General features: G+C 40.3%; 1 protein-coding gene across 4 annotated transcripts in view; it reads right to left on the reverse strand.

Annotated features, from left to right (window-relative positions):
* APH1B (aph-1 homolog B, gamma-secretase subunit) overlaps positions 1-19,765 on the reverse strand; it is a 113,280-nt gene that overhangs the window by 77,058 nt on the left and 16,457 nt on the right. For 2 of the 4 annotated variants that reach the window (XR_008556111.1, XM_054716170.1), the window contains exons 5-6: positions 13,193-13,320; positions 8,352-8,544 (exon numbers count right to left, since the gene is read on the reverse strand). Coding sequence is in view for 3 of the 4 variants with exons in the window: in XM_054716170.1 (XP_054572145.1) it covers positions 8,377-8,544; positions 13,193-13,320 (296 nt within the window). In the remaining variant the exon portion in view is untranslated. Of the gene's footprint in view, positions 1-5,027; positions 5,066-5,256; positions 8,545-13,192; positions 13,321-19,765 lie in introns of those variants that run through there. The other 2 variants (XM_054716171.1, XM_008139148.3) reach the window with 2 other exon arrangements.

Here is a 19,765-nt window from a genome sequence, read left to right on the forward strand (position 1 = left end):
TATTCTTTGATTTTAAAAATATGCTAATAAATCACAGTGGAGAAAGCCACTTTGCTTTTCTGAGTCCAATCAGGAAAGACTTCACAGTGACATCTGAGCAGGATCTTGACGGAGGAATAGGATGTTTTTTTGCTTGGAACTCAAACCAAAGGCAAAGATGTGGAGGTATGAGAGTCCATGGTGCATGGTAAGCAGAGGACTCAGGGATGTGTTTGAGAATGTGTGGGAAGGGAGAATAGAAAATGCTGGGAGGCAAGAAGAAGTGGTTGGGATCAGATTGTGAAAGACTTTCTAATAAAAACAAAAAATCAACAAGTGCCTCGTTTATGGTTTTATCTGATTACATAAGTAATATATACTCGTTGGAAAAAAAAATAAAAATGACTAGGTATAAAGCCAAAGGCAAAACCTTCCCCTTTGGTTCTTGGACCAATGCTCCAACCAGGAGTCACATCGCCAGGGCTTAAATTTGTAATTAAATAGACTAATAGGATACGTATCATATGCTCTATAAGGGTAGGGTCATATTTTCACTTTTGTATTCTCAAAATCTAGCACAACGTCTGGCATGAGAAATATTTGTTGCATGGAAGAATGGTCTATACTTTGCTTTTGCTTTAAACATATTCCAAATATCCTCACTCTTTTTAATGGCTGTAAAGTGTTCTGCTCTTTGAGACAAAGCTCTATTGATAGGCATTTGTTGCAGATTCCTTACAGCTGCAGGACTATTATTAGATCCTTGTGTGCCTGGATGTATTTATTTAAGATAAATTCATAGAAAAGGAATTGCTGGTTCAAAACATGCACATTTCAAAATTTTATAAATATAATAGATTTTTCTAACTGACCACTCGAAGGATTGTATTAATTTGCTTTCTCACAATATGCTGTTTCCACCATATGCTCAGCAATCCTTGATATTATCAATCTGTTTCATCTCTGACAACCTAGAATCTAAAAATTGTGTGCTTGTTTTGCATTACTTTTATTAATGACTCAGCATTTTATCTTATGTTTACTAGTACTGACTACTGCATTTTTTCTGTGAATTACATTTATGCCTTTGATAACTTTTTACAAAATCATATTTTTAATTTGAGAAGCTTCTTATATATTATAGGTGACAACTCTTTGTAATATATGCCAAAAATATTTCCGTCTTCTTTGTTTATAGTAACTTTTGCTATACAGTTTTAAATTCTATGTCATCAAATCTGTCCATTTTCTCCCCTTTGTGATTTGCAGCTGCAGTGCAGTGCTGAGAAATATTCTCCACCTTAAGATTATTAAATTATTCTAATATGGTCCTAGTTCTTGTATGGCTTTATTTTTTTCCATTTGAATTTTTAATATGTCTACATTTTGTGTTATAGTAAAAGTGAGGAAGAGATCTAGCTTTACTTTTTTCCTCCCAAATGTAATCAAATAAATCATCAAACAATCTGTTTATTGAGGTGCTGATCCTTTTCCCCATTAATTCAAAATGCCAATTTTATTATATACCAGATTCTCATCTATACATGAGCCTGTTCTGGAACTTTCTATCCACACCCATTATTATAGATTAATGGTATACTTGGGTATCTAGCAGGCTAAACACAGAAACATTTAGATAGGCTTTATTCTCTGAAAGTAGCGTTGCTTTTTCAATCCAATCTAGAGATCAGGTAAATTAACAAGCAGGACACACGTTCATGTATCACATTAAAAATTTTAAATATTGATATACTGGGTATTCTTTCATAGTGTGTTAAATAGGCATGTAATATGAAGAATCATCTTTTCATTCATTATATTTTTTGTTCAGTTATTGCAGAACAACAAAAAGTTTGAGTGTAATAAGATTCTGTATTAATTGCTAATAAATACATTTTCAATGAACATGTACATTTTTGTAATTCTTTCCTTTTACCTTGTTTTTGTTTTTGATTTTATTTAATGAAATGTAATTTTGTATCTGTTGATGCAAATAACAGTTTGGGGGTTCTAATGTGAATATTTGTTTTATCATTTTTATAATAATTCATTTTTACTGTGTTTTACAAAAGTATTAATCTGTGATGGATTAGGAAAAAAAAATTTTAAATAGCTCTTCACTTCAGATAGTTTGAGAAGCAAACTAGTTCTAGAGAGCCAAGCAATTTCAATTTCTAATTCTTTGCTGCTTGTGTAGAGAAACATGATTGCTTTTTGTATGTTGATATTGAATCCTATGACTATACGAAGTTCACTAATTAATTCTAGTCACCTTTTAGTAGCTTCCTTAGGATTTTCAACACTGACAATTATACCATCTGAAAATAAATAATTTTCTTTCTTTCTTTCCAATCTGTATGACTTGTTCTTTTTCTTGTCTTTTTGCACTGGCTAGGACCTCTAGTAAAATATTGAATAAAAGTGGTAAGAGTGGACATCCTTGCCTTGTTCCAATCTTAGTGGAGAAGACATTCAACCTTTTATCATTTTAAGTATGGCTTTAACTGCAGGTTAGATGTTCCCTTTTCAGGTTAGAGAAATTCCTTTTTATTATATTCCTAGTTTGCTGAGAAATAAAAATAAAAATAAAAAATGGTGTTAGATTTTGTTTAAAACTTTTCTGCATCTATTGATGTGATCCTGTTTGTTTTAGTCTGTTAATATGGTGAACTGAATGATATTTGTATGTTAAAACAATCTTGTATTATTGGGATAAACTCCACTTAGTCATATGTATTAAACCTTTTATATATTACTGGATTCAATTTGCTAAAATATTGTTGATGACTTTTGTATGTATATTAGTGATAGATATTTGCCCATTTCATCTAAGTGTTTAATTTATTAGCTTTAATTTTTAAATAATATTCCCTTTTTATTTAATAATATAAGATCTGTGGTGATGTCTCCTCCCATTCCTGATATTCCTAATTTGTGCCTACTTTTCCCCATATCAATCTGGTCAGAGCTTTACCAAGTATATTAATTTTTCTCAAATAACCAGATTTTTTTTATTGATTTCCTCTGTTGTTTTTCTGCTTTCTATTTGATTTTTGCTATTTTCTTCATTACTTCCTTTCTTCTACTTATTTTAGCTGTTGCCTGCTCCTCTTTTTTTTTTTAATTTTAATTTAATTTAATTAATTATTTTTTTTTGCCTGCTCCTCTTTTTCTGGTTTCTTAAGTAGAAGCTTAAGTCATTGATTTTAAACATTTTTACTTATCTAATAAGCATTTAATGTTCAAAATGTCCCACTGTATTCCCTCCTTAGGCACTTTGCTTTGACAACTATCCCCACCCTCTCCTGCATCATCAATTATTCCCTTTCCACTGAGTCATTCCTATCTTCATACAAACATGCTGTTATACTGTTATAGTATAGGAAAGAGAAAGGAAGGCAGGAAGGCAGGAAGAAAGAAAGAAAAGAAAAGAAAAGAAAAGAAAGGAAGGGAGGGAGGGAGGGAGGGAGGGAGGAAGGGAGGGAGGAAGGGAGGAAGGGAGGAAGGGAGGAAGGGAGGAAGGAAGGGAGGAAGGAAGGAAGAGAAAAATACCCTTTCTTGCCCCCACATCCTCTGCAGGCTATCATACCTCTACTATAATTATATAGTTATCTGTACTCTATATACTGTGCCTACTTCCTTATCTCCCAATCTCTATAATCCACTCCATTTAGCTATTCGTCCCCACATTGAAATTGCTTTTATCAAGGTCACCCAGCAAATCCATATCTTCATATGTAACCACCAATTCTTACTCCTCACCTTATTCATTATTTAGCATCATTTCACATGCTTTCCCCTGGCTCTCAGGCCACCACACTTTTCTGGTTTTCCTTCTTTCCTCAAAGATAAGTCCACCTCCCCTTTCCACCCTCTCAATTGGAGCAGCCCAGGGTTGTCCTCAGTCCCACCTTTCCTCTTGAGCTACATCCATCACCCAGGTGCCCTTCATCCACGCCTAAATTTTAAGTACCATCTTATGTATTGGAGCTCTTCTATATTATTTCAAAATTTGTAGCGCCTTTTGTAGTTGCCTTAAAGTAATACTTATGTGTTTTAATCTGGGCAGTCAGATTAAATGTTCCACAAGGACAAAGATCTCTACCACCTGTTATTTTCTTTGTCATCCTTTGTCTGTGCATGGTAAGCCCTGGGTAAAACTATAAACTCCATCTCTGATTGTGCTCAAGCACTGAAAACATATGGTTTTACTTCTGGTAGAAGAAGCAGGGTTTCCAGTCATCCACACTTAAGCAACAAGTACCACCTGCAAGTTACTGAGCCTTGAAGCCAGGACCTGCTCAGGGCTCATAGTCTATTATGGTCACCTTACCAGTAGGCTGCATGCCTCGTTTATTTGGCCCGTGCTAGCCTTTGAGTTTGACATGCTTGCCTTAGAGTGTATCAACCCCAATTCTTTTACTGAGATTGAGACCATAAGCCAGTTGAGTTGTTCCTTCTATTTAGCATTTTCAACGAGGTGAAGGTAAAATATACACTTCTTTCCATTGGAGGTTTCTCCTGTGTTGAGGCTGGTCACAGGGAAATCCCTGTCCCAACTAAATACCAGAAATAACAACTAAACTAGAGCCACAATTTCGGTGTGGAAAGGCCGACAAAATTGTACACAAATCTGGTCTGTTACCTGAGGAATGCACATGCCCCCTCCCCGCTGGCTTACAAGTTAGGAGCAAAGAGCCCTTGGTCCCCGGGGATATTTCATCTAATAACACGGTCAACATAAACGTGGATCCTCATTTCAAACCAGAGTGAACAGGCACCGCACGGTTCTCCGTTTCAGCCACAAACATCTGTGCAGCCTTCCTGATGGCAACGGCCACGCTCGGCCTCTTAGCTGTACTGTCTCCTCACCAAGCGGAAGGGGAAAAAGGGACTCTGTAGGCCGCTCGGGGCCACCGGGTAGAAACTAAACTGCACTCTCCTTGTCAATCAACTCCCATCTTCAGCCACAATTACACGGTATTTTATAAAGTCACTATTTTACAATTATATTTTCAAGGTGGGGCTCTAGGATCTTGGAGGATCTCCTCCACATCTCCAGGAACTTCTATGCACCAAACTGCTTCTGAACACACAGAAATGAAATAGGCCTTATGATTTTCAACCAGATAACAAAGGCTTATCTTTCAAAAAACGTCGCAGAGCTGACAGTCATAAACAACAGAACGTACAGCCAAGTTTTATAAAGGACAAAAGCTGTAATAACAGATACCAAAGGATACATTATTCCAAAAAAGAGGACACATGGAAAATGGGTAGTGCCAAACAATCTTTTTATTGTTCACTGGAAAATACAGGTCTGGAAAGAGTCTATTGCATTGTGTATTGACTGCAAGGTCTGATATTGCAAGTATATATAACAACAGTATAACATATTAAATGATACATATTGTATATAGAGATAATACCCACCTCTCTAAACACTAATATTTAATAGAATGAAGTAAAAAAGCCTTTCATAAAATGAAAAATGTAAACATTGCAATAATAAACAAAGTGCTCTAAGCAAAGCACTTTAAAATTGTTTTGTTGTGACATGTACTCTGTCTACCTGGACTCAGGAATGGTGGGGACCAGGAAAAACACGGCTAACAAAAAACTAGAACTCTCAAGAAGTGCTTGAGAGTGCTATAAACTCTATGGATAAGAACACCTAGCATTTATGAATGAAGGTGACACTCTCAGCACACACTGAAATGTGCTTGAGAATAAAGATATTAACGTTGGGAACAAAAGCCATTTTCTATGCAGTCTGCAGATATCATCATTTATTCCTTTCAGCCATGTTTTCATTAAGATGCACTAAAAGAGGCTATCCTGGCCAGACAGCCAGGCCGGGATCGAGGTAACAGAACTTCTCCAGTTACTACTACTAATTTAAATGAATTAAAAATAAATACAAATGTACAGAGAGCAACAAAATCAATCTCTATTATTCACGTGGCAACATATTCAAGAGCTGCAACACTAGTCACATTCCAAGGTCCACTACATTTCCCTCCAAACTGAGGAAGCTCTGTGTGGAGAACATTCGACATCAACACCACCTCCCCCTCTCCAAATACTATCAGGGTTCAGAAAGCTCATTATAAATAACAAATTTTTAAAAAATTGCATCTCAATATATATACAGCAACAGAGGAAGACTGTGCACTCCCTCTGGGATTCCTTAGCATTAGGCAAAGCAAGGCTCTGGGCTATTTGCAACAACAGTGCCGAAGCGAACTATGACAATGCTCACATTCTATGAGAAATCGGGATTACAGAGTTTCTTTATTCATAGCTAATCAAGGACTAGTAAGTAACTTCCTGAACTAAGACAACAGTCTCACCATCAAAGAAAATTTTCTTCTCACCTGAGAAGTTTGTATAAGTGAGATTTTACAATATCTCAGCTTCTTTATTTAATATTAAAGTATCAATGCACAGAGGACATCCTCAGAGGTCAAGTATGAATAATATTAACATTCTCAGATTGTTCTACACTTTCCAGGCCAGCAAATACTTTATCAGACTAACCATTTAAGAGATTTTTAAGTCAATAGTAATAACCAACTACGTATTTTTCTTATTCTGTTCATCAAAAAATACCATGTTCCAATAGGAATAAAGCTCAATTCAGTGGGAATCTTGTTCCCCTTAACTCTGCACAGTAATTTCACTGTTTGGTCTCTACGACTCTGGCTTTTCCTATGACTCTTCTAGTCTAAGGGAAATCTCGTATTAAGGTGGAAAATTGCAAACCCCAGCAGAATCATTGGTATTAGGACTGAAGTAGACTTTAGGAGAAACACTGTAATTGTTTAGGGGACTAAGCAATTGTTGTTTCTAGCAAGGTTGTAGCCTTGCTAGGAACACAACTGCTCTTGAATCCCTAGACTGAGAAATTCTAGTAATTTAAACACAGGAGGGAATTTCATTGCAAAAGGTCTAGTTCAACGGTAAGGTTCTGGTCCCCAGAATGATGGTGAGTGGCAGCCCAAAATACTGGCCACATTTCCATTTCGAACATGTTCATGACTCTTTCCCCATTACAGTTTATCCAGTCCTTCCATATGTCCTACCACTGGTGAGCCCCGCCATTGCTGCTCCTGTTCCATTTGGTTGTTCTGCTGCACATATGGGATTCGCTGAGGTTATCACTTTAATGTGCAGGAAATCTCCATTTCACACCATAAGCTTCCTAAAAGCCATCAACTGGGAACCATTTCAAGTGAGTAAAGGCACAACTCACTGGCATTTTCTCTTTATAAAGGAAATCAAAAGCGTTGTTTAGAAGCTGAACAAACACCTTGGGTATTCCTATAAATGGAGTTATGTATCTGCTACCAAAACTCAGAGACATTTAGTAGGTTTACGTATAGACTAGACAGGTTACATAAAAGCAAGAATTTGGCAGTTGAAAACATATTTCCAATTTCCCACTACACCATTCAGGGGCAAGTGCTGGTTAGTACCACAGGAGCGAATCGTGTCCACACCACCCTCTTGGTTTGTTTTCCTCATACACTCCCTCCAGTTCCAGCAAACCTGGCGCAGGTACATCACTCAGCAGCCTGCCACGCTGCTCAAAGGCAGAAAAATGGGATTCACCTCAACTAGCCCAGCAACTAGCAGGCCGCTGTGCTGCAGGGCCCGTGGAAAGCCTTAAGCTCAGGGAAGACTCATAGAATTGCATAAAAATTCCTGGTTTTAGAATATCTTCCCAGAAAGTCAGAAAATGATTGGGTTTTTAGTTAAACTGAATCTGTGCTCAAAAACAATGTAATGCCTCAGAAAGCAAAATCAAGAATGGAAAAACTACAGACTGATACAGCTTGTTAGTCAATAGCTTACTTTGGCTAAATTATCATAGTACTCCAGTGCACTGTATTACTGCATTTAGAGGCACAGCCTACATGTTCTCATAAAACAGGGTACTAGTGAAGTACATGAAAACAGTTCATGGCCTTTTGTGACTTCAGAACTGGAAAGGACAGAGGCTGGCCAGGACTTGCCATTCAGCACAAGTGAGTCAGGAGACAGCTAAACATCTGGGTTCTATTCACTCCTGGTGGTCTCAGCAAGTTCCTATCTGGACACTGATGGTTCTCAACTTGGCTGCACATCAGAGTCATCGAGGAAGCTTTTAAAAATTACCCAATGCCCAGACCAATTACACCTGGAGGCGGAAGCCCAGAAACCAGTGTTCTCTTTGCTTCCCCACCAGGCCATTCACACGTGCAGGCAGGGTGAGCTGCTGCATGAAAGCTGTAGCACAGCTAGATAGTTTTGTTTTTCAGTCAATTCCACCAGGAAGAGGAATTTTTAGAAAAAGGCACAGTTATGTTTCCTCTAAAGATGCAGCTTACTGTGTGAGAGTGCTGGCTCGGGAGGTTATCTGGAGCGCTGGCTGTAGAGCAGGAAGTCCTTGTCTTGGCAGAGTAGGTATCGTTTCAGGCTTCGGCGGCTGCCTCCAGCAACGAAGAATGCCCAGGTGCCCATGAGCAGCATGATCATATATGCCGACACCAGACTTATTTCATACTGAGGATTAAGGAACGTCTGCAAACGAAAAATAAACCAGCTTGGTAACAATGGCTAGCATATTAAACATGCGAGTAACCAAAGACAAAGGGAGATAGGAAATACTTTTAATAGCTGGGGTGTGTTTCACCAAATATGCGATGTATGTCCTGTCCTGGGGAGCACCAGAACCCGCAGACACACAGACTAACCTAGTCAGCAGACACTAGCCTATAGATCTGGGCTGTGCTGTATTCGAATGGCAACCCTAGGAGGTAATGAGAAGCCAGAACCTACTGGAATACCCAACGGGCGATACATGTCATATAACTGGGCCCAATTTATATTCCTTCTGGGCAAGAACCAGTTAGTTCTTAGAACTGAAAGAAAGCCAGACAAGTCCAAGTTACTTTAGTGTGAGTCCTTAGTATTTGAGGGAACACGAGGGGACAGCAGCATCTCTTCTTTAGCTGCACAACTGCTGTCAGTCCCAAAAGTTCATTTGAAAAACACGGATGGGGTGCTCAGAGGTACTGGGCTACACAATAGTGAAGACCCTAGTTTCTATCCTAATGGAGCTCATACACTGTGAGGGAGATAGGTACTGAATGAAGAAACTAAATTAATTACATAATTACGAACTATGGTGAATACTACATCAGAACAGTTATAATTGTGGTGGTAACAGGACAGGTAAGAATGAGGTGATCTATTAGGGTGGTCAAGGAAGGCCCTGAGGAAGTGGCATTTAAACTGAGACACACAGGAGGAGGAGTGAGCCAGCCTTGTGGAGACTAAGGGCGGGAACAAAGGAGCTCGGCACAGCTGAGACCCTGAGAAGAGTCGACATTAATCATGTGTAGGGATGGAGGGGCAGCACATGAGGTAAGGAGTGTGGATTTTATACTCAGTGCAATGGAGGGTCACAATGTTTCCTTCCGGTAGGGGAGCTGAAGGACTTGAGTTAGATTTTTAAACTGCAGAGAAAGATTAAAGGAGGCTATGGTGAGAGCAGTGAGACTAATTAGGAAGGTTTTGTACTGGATGAGGAGAGTACAGGATGGGGACTTAGACTAGGTGGAAGCAGAGATGGAGAGTGGATGAAAAGAACTGACAGAACTTGCTGATGGGTGGAAAGTGAGGGGCAGTGAGAGGCCATGCTTCTGGCTTTAGATAAATGGTGGTGCTATTTAATGCGATAATAAAGACGTGAGGAAGACCAAGCTTGGAGTGGTGGGTGAGAATCTAGTCCAAAGAGGACATGTTAAGGGTGACATGCCTGTTAGATTTCAAAAGGCAGATGTCAGGTAAGCAGTTAGATATATGAGTAGGGGAGAGGAGAGGCCTGGGTTAGAAACAGGAATATAGAGACTCAGTCCATAGACGGTATTTAAAACCATGGTTACGAATGAAATTACCCATGGAGCTATTGCAGAGAGAAGGGAAAAGAAAAGTCAAGATCAAGCCCTGAGAACATTTATAAATTGTTTGTGCTGTTCGGTATCACAGGAGCAAATCGGAAGTGTCAACACCATTCCATTGGCCTGACTTATTAAAAAAGAGTCAGCAAGGACTCTAAGAGCCAGCAGTGGAGTAAGAGGAAAACCAGGACAGTGTGATGCAGAAGTCAGAATAGAAAAATGTCTCAAAAAGAAGGTGGTCAGCTCTTTTTAAAGGTTGCTGAGATGAAAACAGAACATTGCCCATTAGATTTGGAGAAATGGAGGTCCTTTTTGACCTTGACAAGTGCAGTTTTAAAGGGGTGGTTGAGCAGAAACTAGATTGGGCTAGAAGTATGAGAGGTGAAGAAGTGAAGACAATTTGGGGGGATCACTCTGAGAAGTTTTGCTGTGATGGGAACAGGGGAAACGAGGGTGGTGTTGGGAGGGGAGAAGGCAATAATGAAGTTTTATGAAGATATGTCTGTAAGCTGATACAGAGATGGAAAGGCTGGTGAAGGAGGACAGAGGACAAAAGAGTGAAGTCTTCAGTAGGAAAGGATTAGGTCTAGAACCCAAGTGGAGGAACTGACCTTTGACAGGAGGAGGGATTCTCTGCTGGGCCAGGGTCAGGTGGGGAGATAGGTTCCGATGTAGCCTAGCATTTGCACTTAACAAAAGAGAGGATCTGATTGGGCCAGTTTGTCACCGTACACCTCTGCGAATCAGAGGCTAGGGTTGTGCCTCCAAAGCTCCTCACTTTCCTCACCCTCACCCTACCTGCACATGTCCCTGGCTAAGCTCTGGCTAGGGAAATAGCTGATTTTGCAGGTAGCACCTATGTAAAAAGAATGCTTTTCTAAAGAGGCATCTGTGGGCATGGCAGGCATTGAAAATTTTCTGGATTCTTCTTCAGAATAATTCTATACCTCAAATCCACTAAATTTTAAGTGCAAAACAAAGAAAAAATTGATTAGACTACATTAAATAACATTTGTTCATAAAAAGACCACATCAGGAGACTATAAAGACAAACTACACTGTAGAAGAAGTTATTTGCAATGCATACACCTGACAAAGTCCTCTTTTAAAGAATACAGGATGTCCCCCCAAAAAATGTATACACTCTTTAACAGCTGATACCTCAATTCTGAAAATGAAATATATTTTACTAAGCGAAGATTTGACTTTACACAGTTGCCATCGTATTAAGGGTAATGTTAGTATCCTGTTCCACTGGAAGGTTTTAGGTAGGAGATGCAGTAACACTGGGTCAGAGGACAAGGAGGCCAATATAAGAAAACCTGACACAAATTCAATGTGTGTATACATTTTTTTGGACATTCTATATATATAGAACCTCCCCCTCCCCCCAAAAATCCAAACAAAACAGACAGACAACCCCATAGAATGACGGGCAAAAGACCGGAACAGGCACTGCACAAAGGACTATCCGAATGGCCAATAACTGTATGAAGACATGCTCACCCTCCTGCCCCTGGCTGTTCGGTCCAGGATGCTTTCTCCAGACCAGTGGTCGGCAAACTGTGGCTCGCGAGCCACATGTGGCTCTTTGGCCCCTTGAGCGTGGCTCTTCCACAAAATACCACGTGCGGGCACACACGTACAGTGCGATTGAAACTTCGTGGCCCATGCGCAGAAGTCGGTTTTTGGCTCTCAAAAGAAATTTCAATTGTACTGTTGATATTGGCTCTGTTGACTAATGAGTTTGCCGACCACCTGCAGAACCACCTCTACTTCAAGTCTTTGCTCAAATGTCACCTTCACGGAAGCCTATGCTGACCATCTAATTCAAAAATTCACCATCCCTCCACCTCCCACACTCTGGATCCCTTTTAACCTGCTCCACTTCTCCTTTCTTTCACAGTACCTACCAATTTCTAGATACTATATAATTTCTCATTATGTCTACTGCTTATTAGATTATAATCCTTACTAGATTATAAAGGCAATGATCTTTGTTTTGGTCACTAAACTGTTTTGTTCACCTAGAACAGTACCTGGAACCTAGAAGGCACTTAATAATTATTTGTCAAGTGAACGGTCACATAAGACCGTTGGATTCATAAGAAGGACATTTGCTTTTTCATGTAACGTCCTTTCTGGTTATAAAAATGTATGTTGTAAAAAATTTGGAACATGCCAAAAACTATAAAGAATTAAAAGAATCTACCCAGAGATAAATGTATTTAATATTTTAATGCACTCTCTTTCCAATCTTTTTTTTTTTTTTCATGAAGATTTGACTTTACACAGTTGCCATCATATTAAGGGTAACGTTAGTATCCTGTACCATTGGAAGGTTTTAGGTAGGAGAGGCAGTAAGACTGGGTCAGAACACAAGAAGGCCAATATAAGAAAACCTGATACAAATTCTAAATGGATGGGGAGGAGAGAAACATAAGATAGGACACCATCAGAAGAAAGCTTTTACATTCTTTAGATGAGAAATAATAAGGGTTTGGACAAGGCAGTGATGAGAATGATTCTGATGTAAATATCTGACAAACTGTAATAAAAGTCAGGCCCAAGGCATTCAAAATTACTTAAAAAATGTATCTAGTCAGGTTTTCTTTTTAAACATTATTACTCTTGAAAACGGGCATTATTATAATGTCAGAGAGAAGGGATTGAAATGGTCACTCTTGTTACTGATCAGTTAGAGTAAAACTGATACAACCCTGTGGACAGTATTTTAGCAATTTGCATCAAGGGCTTTAAAAATATTCATACTATTTAACTTTATAATTCCATTCCTTGGAACAATATATTTTAAAAGTTTCATGTACAAAGATGTCCAAGATAGCGTTATAATAACCAAAAGTAGAAACAGAAGGGATTAGTCAGTTAAGCACTCTATAATACAATTTTTCTGTAATGATATAAAGCCATTAAAATTTATATATTAAAAATATTTATAAGAACATGGAGATTGTTTAAGATGTGTTACACGACAAAGCATAATTCAAGACTATTTCAGGTTTGACTGTACTCATTAAAAAGAAAGACAGTAGGGAAAAATCTTTAATGAGATCAACCAACAAATAATAGTTGTCTTTCTGTAGTAAGACTTAAATGATTTGTCTATCATTCTCCATTCTTTCAAGTAACATTTTGAATTTCCTCATTTTCCCATGAGCATGTACTTCATTTAGGGTGGAATCTACCACTGCAGACAGGTGGACTTGAGCTCCAAAAAACAGTTTGAGCACAGTGGCCGTACTCACCAGGGCTGACACCAGCAGGTGGGTCAGAATAACTGCAAGAAGGGGGTACCAGTTTTTCTTCTCACAGCCATCAAAAAATATAATGCCCCAGAACACGTGCAGCAATATGATCACCAGCGTCATGAAAGCTGAAAGACAGCCACCATTAGTGCTCAGGCATTCGACCAGCAGACGCCAAAGCCCACTGAACACCTCACCTGGTCAGGGTACACAGGCTCTTGGGGTTCCACACCACTGGGGGTGCTTCACTGCCCCCTGACAGAAGCAGGACCAGGACACACATTTGTTCAAACGTAATTTGGAAAACAACATTTCTAAACCAGGGGTCAGCTCTGCAGCCGTTTCTCTAGAATGTGAACTGTTAAAAGTCAACTTGAATCTGGCTTTCAAGAAGTGTCTCTGACCCCTAGCCAGTTTGGCTTAGTGGATAGAGTGTTGGCCTGGAGACTAACGGGTCCTGGGTTCAATTCTAGTCAAGGGCACGTACCTCAGTTGCAGGCTCTATCCCTGAGGGGTGTGTGGGGGAAGCAACCAATCAATGTCACTCTCTCTCCCCCTCCCTTCCACTCTCTCTAAAAATCAGTGGAAAAATATCCTCAGGTGAGGATTAACAAAAAAAATAAGTTTCTCTGAGGAATGAAATAAAACTATTGTAATATCTAATCAGCTTTTTCTAAATTAAGCCTTCTACACTAATTAAGAGACACTTTTCTCAATTAAATGGAATATTTTTTGTATTTTTGTTATTTGTTTTTGTTAATCCTGACCTGATGATATTTTTTTCCCATTGATTTTTTTGGGGGGAGAGTGGGAGAGGGAAATACAGAGAGAAACATCAATGTGAGAGAAACACATCAATTGGTTGCCTCCTGCATGAGCCCTGACCAGGGCCCATGAAGTGATGGTGTAGAGTTGAGACCACTGAAGACACTCAGGAGTTAAGTTTATATCAGAAAAGACAGGGTAGAAACTACCATCTACACAGGCTCAAATGTTCACACTCTAAGGTTTTTCTAAAACCTAGATGTCAATCAAATGGCAAGAGAAAGCAATGACACCATAAATGTGTCATCTGTTTGTCAGCTTAGGTTTGCCCTTCTGTCTATGCATTACCATGAACATTAAAACCAGCCAATCATGCTCCCAAGTCCTGGAGTTACAGCTACTTGGGAAAATGCTCTAACTTAGGGAATTTTCAGACCATTCTCATCCAAAAGAGCATTCTTCTGTGAGTTTCACGCAGAGATCCTTAGCTCTGACCTTTCTTCCAAATTCTGAGCCCACATTTCTGTTTGCAAGGCCCTTTCCTGCTAAAAACATACCTTTGATGGACTGGCCCTGTAAAGTCTACATCTATGCCTGTCTGTGCTGGGCACTGATCTAGGCACTGGGGGTATCATGGTGCACAAAACACAGCCTCATCTGGCTGGTATTCTTAAGTGGTTAAGCATCGACCTATAAACCAGGAGGTCACAGTTTGATTCCCCGTCAGGGCACATGCCTGAGTTTTGGGCTCGATCCCCAATAGGAGTCATGCAGGAAGCAGCCAATCAATGATTCTCTCTCATCATTCTATCTCTCTCTCCCTCTCTGAAATCAATAAGAATATATTAAAACAAAACAAAAACACAGTCTCATGGAACTCTCCCTACCTTTACTGTTTACTGTCTTATTAACACAATATCTGACCTCTTGAGCAATTATTAAAACAATAGACATTTCTACCTGACTGCTTATTTATTCAGCTAGCTAGCACTAGTTTCTGGCTGACTCCCTTGGTCATCATAAGTCTTTACTATTGCAATGTGCTATTTAGAATACTGGGATTTTATTGCTTACTAGAGGCCCGGCACAAGAAATTCGTGCACGGGGGTGGGGGCGGGGGGGGGTGTCCCTCAGCCCAGTCTGCACCCTCTCCAATCTGGGACATCCCTCTCACAATCCAGGACTGCCGGCTCCCAACCGCTCGCTTGCCTGCTTGCCTGATTGCCCCTAACCACTTCTGCCTGCCAGCCTGATCACCCCCTAACCACTTCTGCCTGCCAGCCTGATCGATGCCTAACTGCTCCCCTGCTGGTCTGATTGCCCCTAACTGCCATCCCCTGTTGGCCTGGTCACCCCTAACTGCCCTCCCCTGCCAGTCTGGTCGCCCCTAACTGTCCTCCCCTGCAGGCCTGGTAATCCCCAACTGCCCTCTCCTGCTGTCCCGGTAACCCCTAACTCCCCTCCCTTGCCAGCCTGGTTGCCCCTAACTGCCCTTCCCTGTTGGCCTGGTTGCCCCCAACTGCCCTCCCCTGCAGGCCTGGTCCCCTCCCCGCAACTGCTCTCCCCTGCAGGCCTGGGTCCCCCCCAACTGTCCTCCCCTGCAGGCCTGGTTGTCCCCAACTGCCCTCCCCTGCAGGCCTGGTTATCCCCAACTACCCTCCCCTGCAGGCCTGGTCCCCCCCAACTGCCCTCCCCTGCAGGCCTGGTCCCCCCCAACTGTCCTCCCATGCAGGCCTGGATCCCCCCCAACTTCCCTCCCCTGCAGGCCTGGTCCCCCCAACTGTCCTCCCCTGCAGGCCCAGTCACCCCTAACTGCCCTCCCCTGTAGGCCTGATCACCCCCAACTGCCCTCCCTTGCAGGCCTGGTTCCTCCCAACTGCTCTTCCCTGCTGGCCTGATTGCCCACAACTGCCCTCCCCTGCTGGCCATCTTATAATGGACATCTTGTGTCCACATGGGGGCAGCCATCTTTGACCACATGGGAGCGGCCATCTTGTGTGTTGGAGTGATGGTCCATTTGCATATTACTCTTTTATTAGATAGGATTCTCTCCACAATTGGTTCAAGGTCCAACAGAAACAAAGACCTGGATATCTAAACTATTCTGCCACATACATACATACCATTTGATACTTCTCTCTAGTAAGTGGAATTAACTCCAACTAGAAATGAAGATTTACAAAGAGTATCTATAGGGTACTATCTTTTAATTACAAAACCTTTCTCATTTCGTGTTCCTAAATATAAAATTCTAAAGGTCCTTCAGTGAATCTAACCCTAAAATTTATTTTGTTCTAATATTCTTAAAAGTAAAAAAAAAAAAAATTCTCTAAATTAACCATAAGATTATCAAAATTAGCTTATAATCTAGATTAATGAAAGGAGCTTCCTTAATTTGCAATATTTTGAAACATTAATAAAAAGATGAACAATTCTAATAAGTATTGTATGTGTGAAATTGTAGCTGTCTAGTTTGATAATGTACTTCCTGTACTGATAATTTTTTTTTTTAATCAAATTCTCTTGGTACAAATTATTCCAATCTAACCTATTTCTAAGCAAAATGTTTCAGTGTTATCTTTAAAAGGCTACATTTAGCTGTTTGGTTCTTTTATCCCTCCTGAATATACCCCAAATACACAGATTCATAAATATCTTCATTTTCCCCTTTCTCGTTCCTGATTTCTACTTCTCTGCCCTTGCAAAGACAATCACCTAAGATAGCAACTAATCCTACTACTGGATCCTGCCAGCACATAAGTTGCTATCTTCTGGCCTCCCCCGACAACTTCAGAGAATCTCTCACCATGCCAGAGAGAGCCAAGGGCTGCTGCTGGGTGAGGACGGCAACAGAAAGGATGTGACTACCAATGGGCTTCGGACTTCTTTTTCCAAATAAGAGAGGAGTCTGGAGTGTCAAGGTTCTGTGACACTCCTCCATCCCTCTTGGTTACAAAAACTCTCTGGATTCAATCTCTAATGACCTAGCCCAAGTAGAAGTCAGGCCACAAAACTAAATTAAATGAAAATGCCTTTCCTGAAACAGGGATTTAACTTTAAATCTTTGTTTTAACAAATGTAAGAGAATTTTATGACCTACTTTATTGCAATATAGATGTACATTTATTACTAGTCAAATAACATTCTCCAAGATTAAAGAGACATTTTGAAAATCATCTGATAATACATTGTCCATAAGAAAGGCATAGAACTGTCTCTTAATACCAACTATATCAGTGATGGGCAACCTTTTGAGCTTGGTGTGTCAAACTTCGCCAAAAAACTGAGCATAACTCAGGTAGTGTGTCACTTTGAGGAAAAAACATTATTTTGCAAATGTTTAATCCTCAGGAGCAGCAAATGTTTCATCCTCGTCATGCGGCTGCCTCAGCGGCCGCGTGTCATCAAAAATGGCTACGCGTGTCAGTGCTGACATGCGTGTCATAGGTTCGCCATCACTGAACTATATCATAAAGGAGACGTCCTGAAAACAATTTGAATGACTACAGGTTTTTAAGTAGCAGTTAATATTTTATATTTATGAATATACCCCCCAAAGTATGTTTATGAGTCAAAAAGACTGCCAAGGATATAATTTTATACTTAAAATCCCTCTGGCAAATGTTGAAAATGAAGAAATTCTCTCCTCAAATTAGCTCATCAGTGTGGAGTCAGGGGAAGCCCCTTAGAAGTTGTTTGATCTAGACGCCTATGCAATGAAAAAGTAGATCCCACAGGGTCCACTTCAAATGATTCCATTTTAGACATTTGTTTCATTAAAACAGTCACTGTAGAAATTCATTCTCAAACTGAACCCAAACCTGCCTTCTAACTCAGTGATTCTTAGCTGGGATGATTTTGCCCCCAGGGGGCGTTTGTCAATGTCTGTAGACATTTTTGGTTGCCACAACTGGGGGTGGGGTGCCTCTGACATACAGAACATAGAACCAGGGGTACTGCTGAACGCCCTACCATACACAAGACAGCCTCCCAACCAAGTATTATCTGACCCCAAATATCAATAGTGCTAAGAAAGCCTAGGATCATTGTTGATCCTAGGAAAGCTCTTGAAGAATCATGAGTCAACTCTTTTTTTCCATAAATGACACATTTAAAAATACTTGAAACTCTATATTAGTCAGTTATTGTCACAAAAATGCTACATAATAAACCACATCAAAACTCACTGGCTGGCGTTGCCAGTGGGAGCATGGAGTCTAAAGTACTGCTCACTGAAACCTGGGATCTGGCAGCAGACAGTGAGCGTGGGCTCTCAGGATTCTATTCCTTTGTATTCATGCTTCATTGATTGACTTCTTGAAATTAACTAGGACTTTCCCATGTTTATCTCAGGTCTGGAATAGTTTCAGCACCATCAGATTTAACTTTTCTTTAAATGTCTGTTCCAAACTAGCCCTCAAACTATTCCTCCTGTCATATGTAAAGCAAAAGCAAGCCCATAAGAACATGGGTGGAGATTTAAATAGAAGTTGGAGATAAGATTTGTAGTTGGACTGAATGTGCGCTAGGAGACAAACGAAAGAATTGGGAATTACTCCAAAGTTTTGACCTGAGCAACAGAAAGGATGGAAGTGCATCAACTGAGAGGGCTACTTGTGCTCTGCATACTTGATAGTATATCACAGACTACTAGAGACTACCATAGGCCACGGTTTAGTGAAAGGACTTTTTAGAAGTACAGTTTTCCATTCTGTTATTTGAGCAGCTTGAAAAAAGACTATTACATGACTGATGTAATGAAAACATACAATGAAAAAATACATTTAATGATAAAATTGATAACGTATTACAGTATAGAGTATCCTTGTGTCATAGCCAGTGCAGTTAGCTGTGATCATTTATTATAAGAAACTAGAGGCCCAGTGCATGAAATTTGTGCACTCGGGGGGGTGGGGGCCCCTCAGCCCAGCCTGAGCCTTCTCACAGTCTAGGAGCCCTCGGGAGATGTCTGACTGCCGGCTTAGGCTCGCTCCCCGCCAGTTGGACATCCTTAGCGCCGCTGCGGAGGCGGGAGAGGCTCCCGCCACCACCGCTGCACTCGCCAGCCGTGAGCCCGGCTTCTGGCTAAGTGGCACTTCCCCTGTGGGAGCGCACTGACCACCAGGGGGTAAGTTCCTCTGGTGGTAAGTGTGCATCATAGTGACCGGTCGTTCCACCATTTGGTCGATTTGCTATTAGCCTTTTATTATATATTTATATTAACATTTTAATAAATTCAGAAAAGGGTAAAAATTGTAGATTAATCTCTGTGGCCTATCATTTTCTCCATGTGATTAATAGATGCTATATTTTTTTCTACCACTTTGCAGTTGCTAATGTAGTTATTTGAGATAGTCTTGTTTATAAGAAGCTTTCATTAAAAATCTAAACATTTATTACTGTTATGTCTCCTTGGGCAAGAGAAAAAATAAACAAGTAGGACCAAATCAAACTAAAAAGCTTTTGCACAGCAAAAAGACAGCCATCCATCAACAAAATGAAAAGGGAACTCACCGAATGAGAAAACATATTTGTCAATGATACATCTGTTAAGGGGTTAATATCCAAAATTTATAAAGAACTTATAAAACTCAACACCAAGAAGACAAACAACCCAATTAAAATATGGGCAAAGGATCTGCATAGACACTTCTCCAAAGAGGACATACAGGTGGCCAATAGACATATGAAAAAATGCTTAACATCACTAATCATCAGAGAGATGCAAGTTAAAACCACAATGAGATGTCACCTCACATCTGTCAGAACGGCTATCAACAAATCAACAAACAAAAGTGCTGGCAAGTC

The sequence above is a fragment of the Eptesicus fuscus genome, chromosome 5 (genome assembly GCF_027574615.1).
Source record: "Eptesicus fuscus isolate TK198812 chromosome 5, DD_ASM_mEF_20220401, whole genome shotgun sequence".
In the NCBI taxonomy this organism is placed as follows: domain Eukaryota; kingdom Metazoa; phylum Chordata; class Mammalia; order Chiroptera; family Vespertilionidae; genus Eptesicus; species Eptesicus fuscus.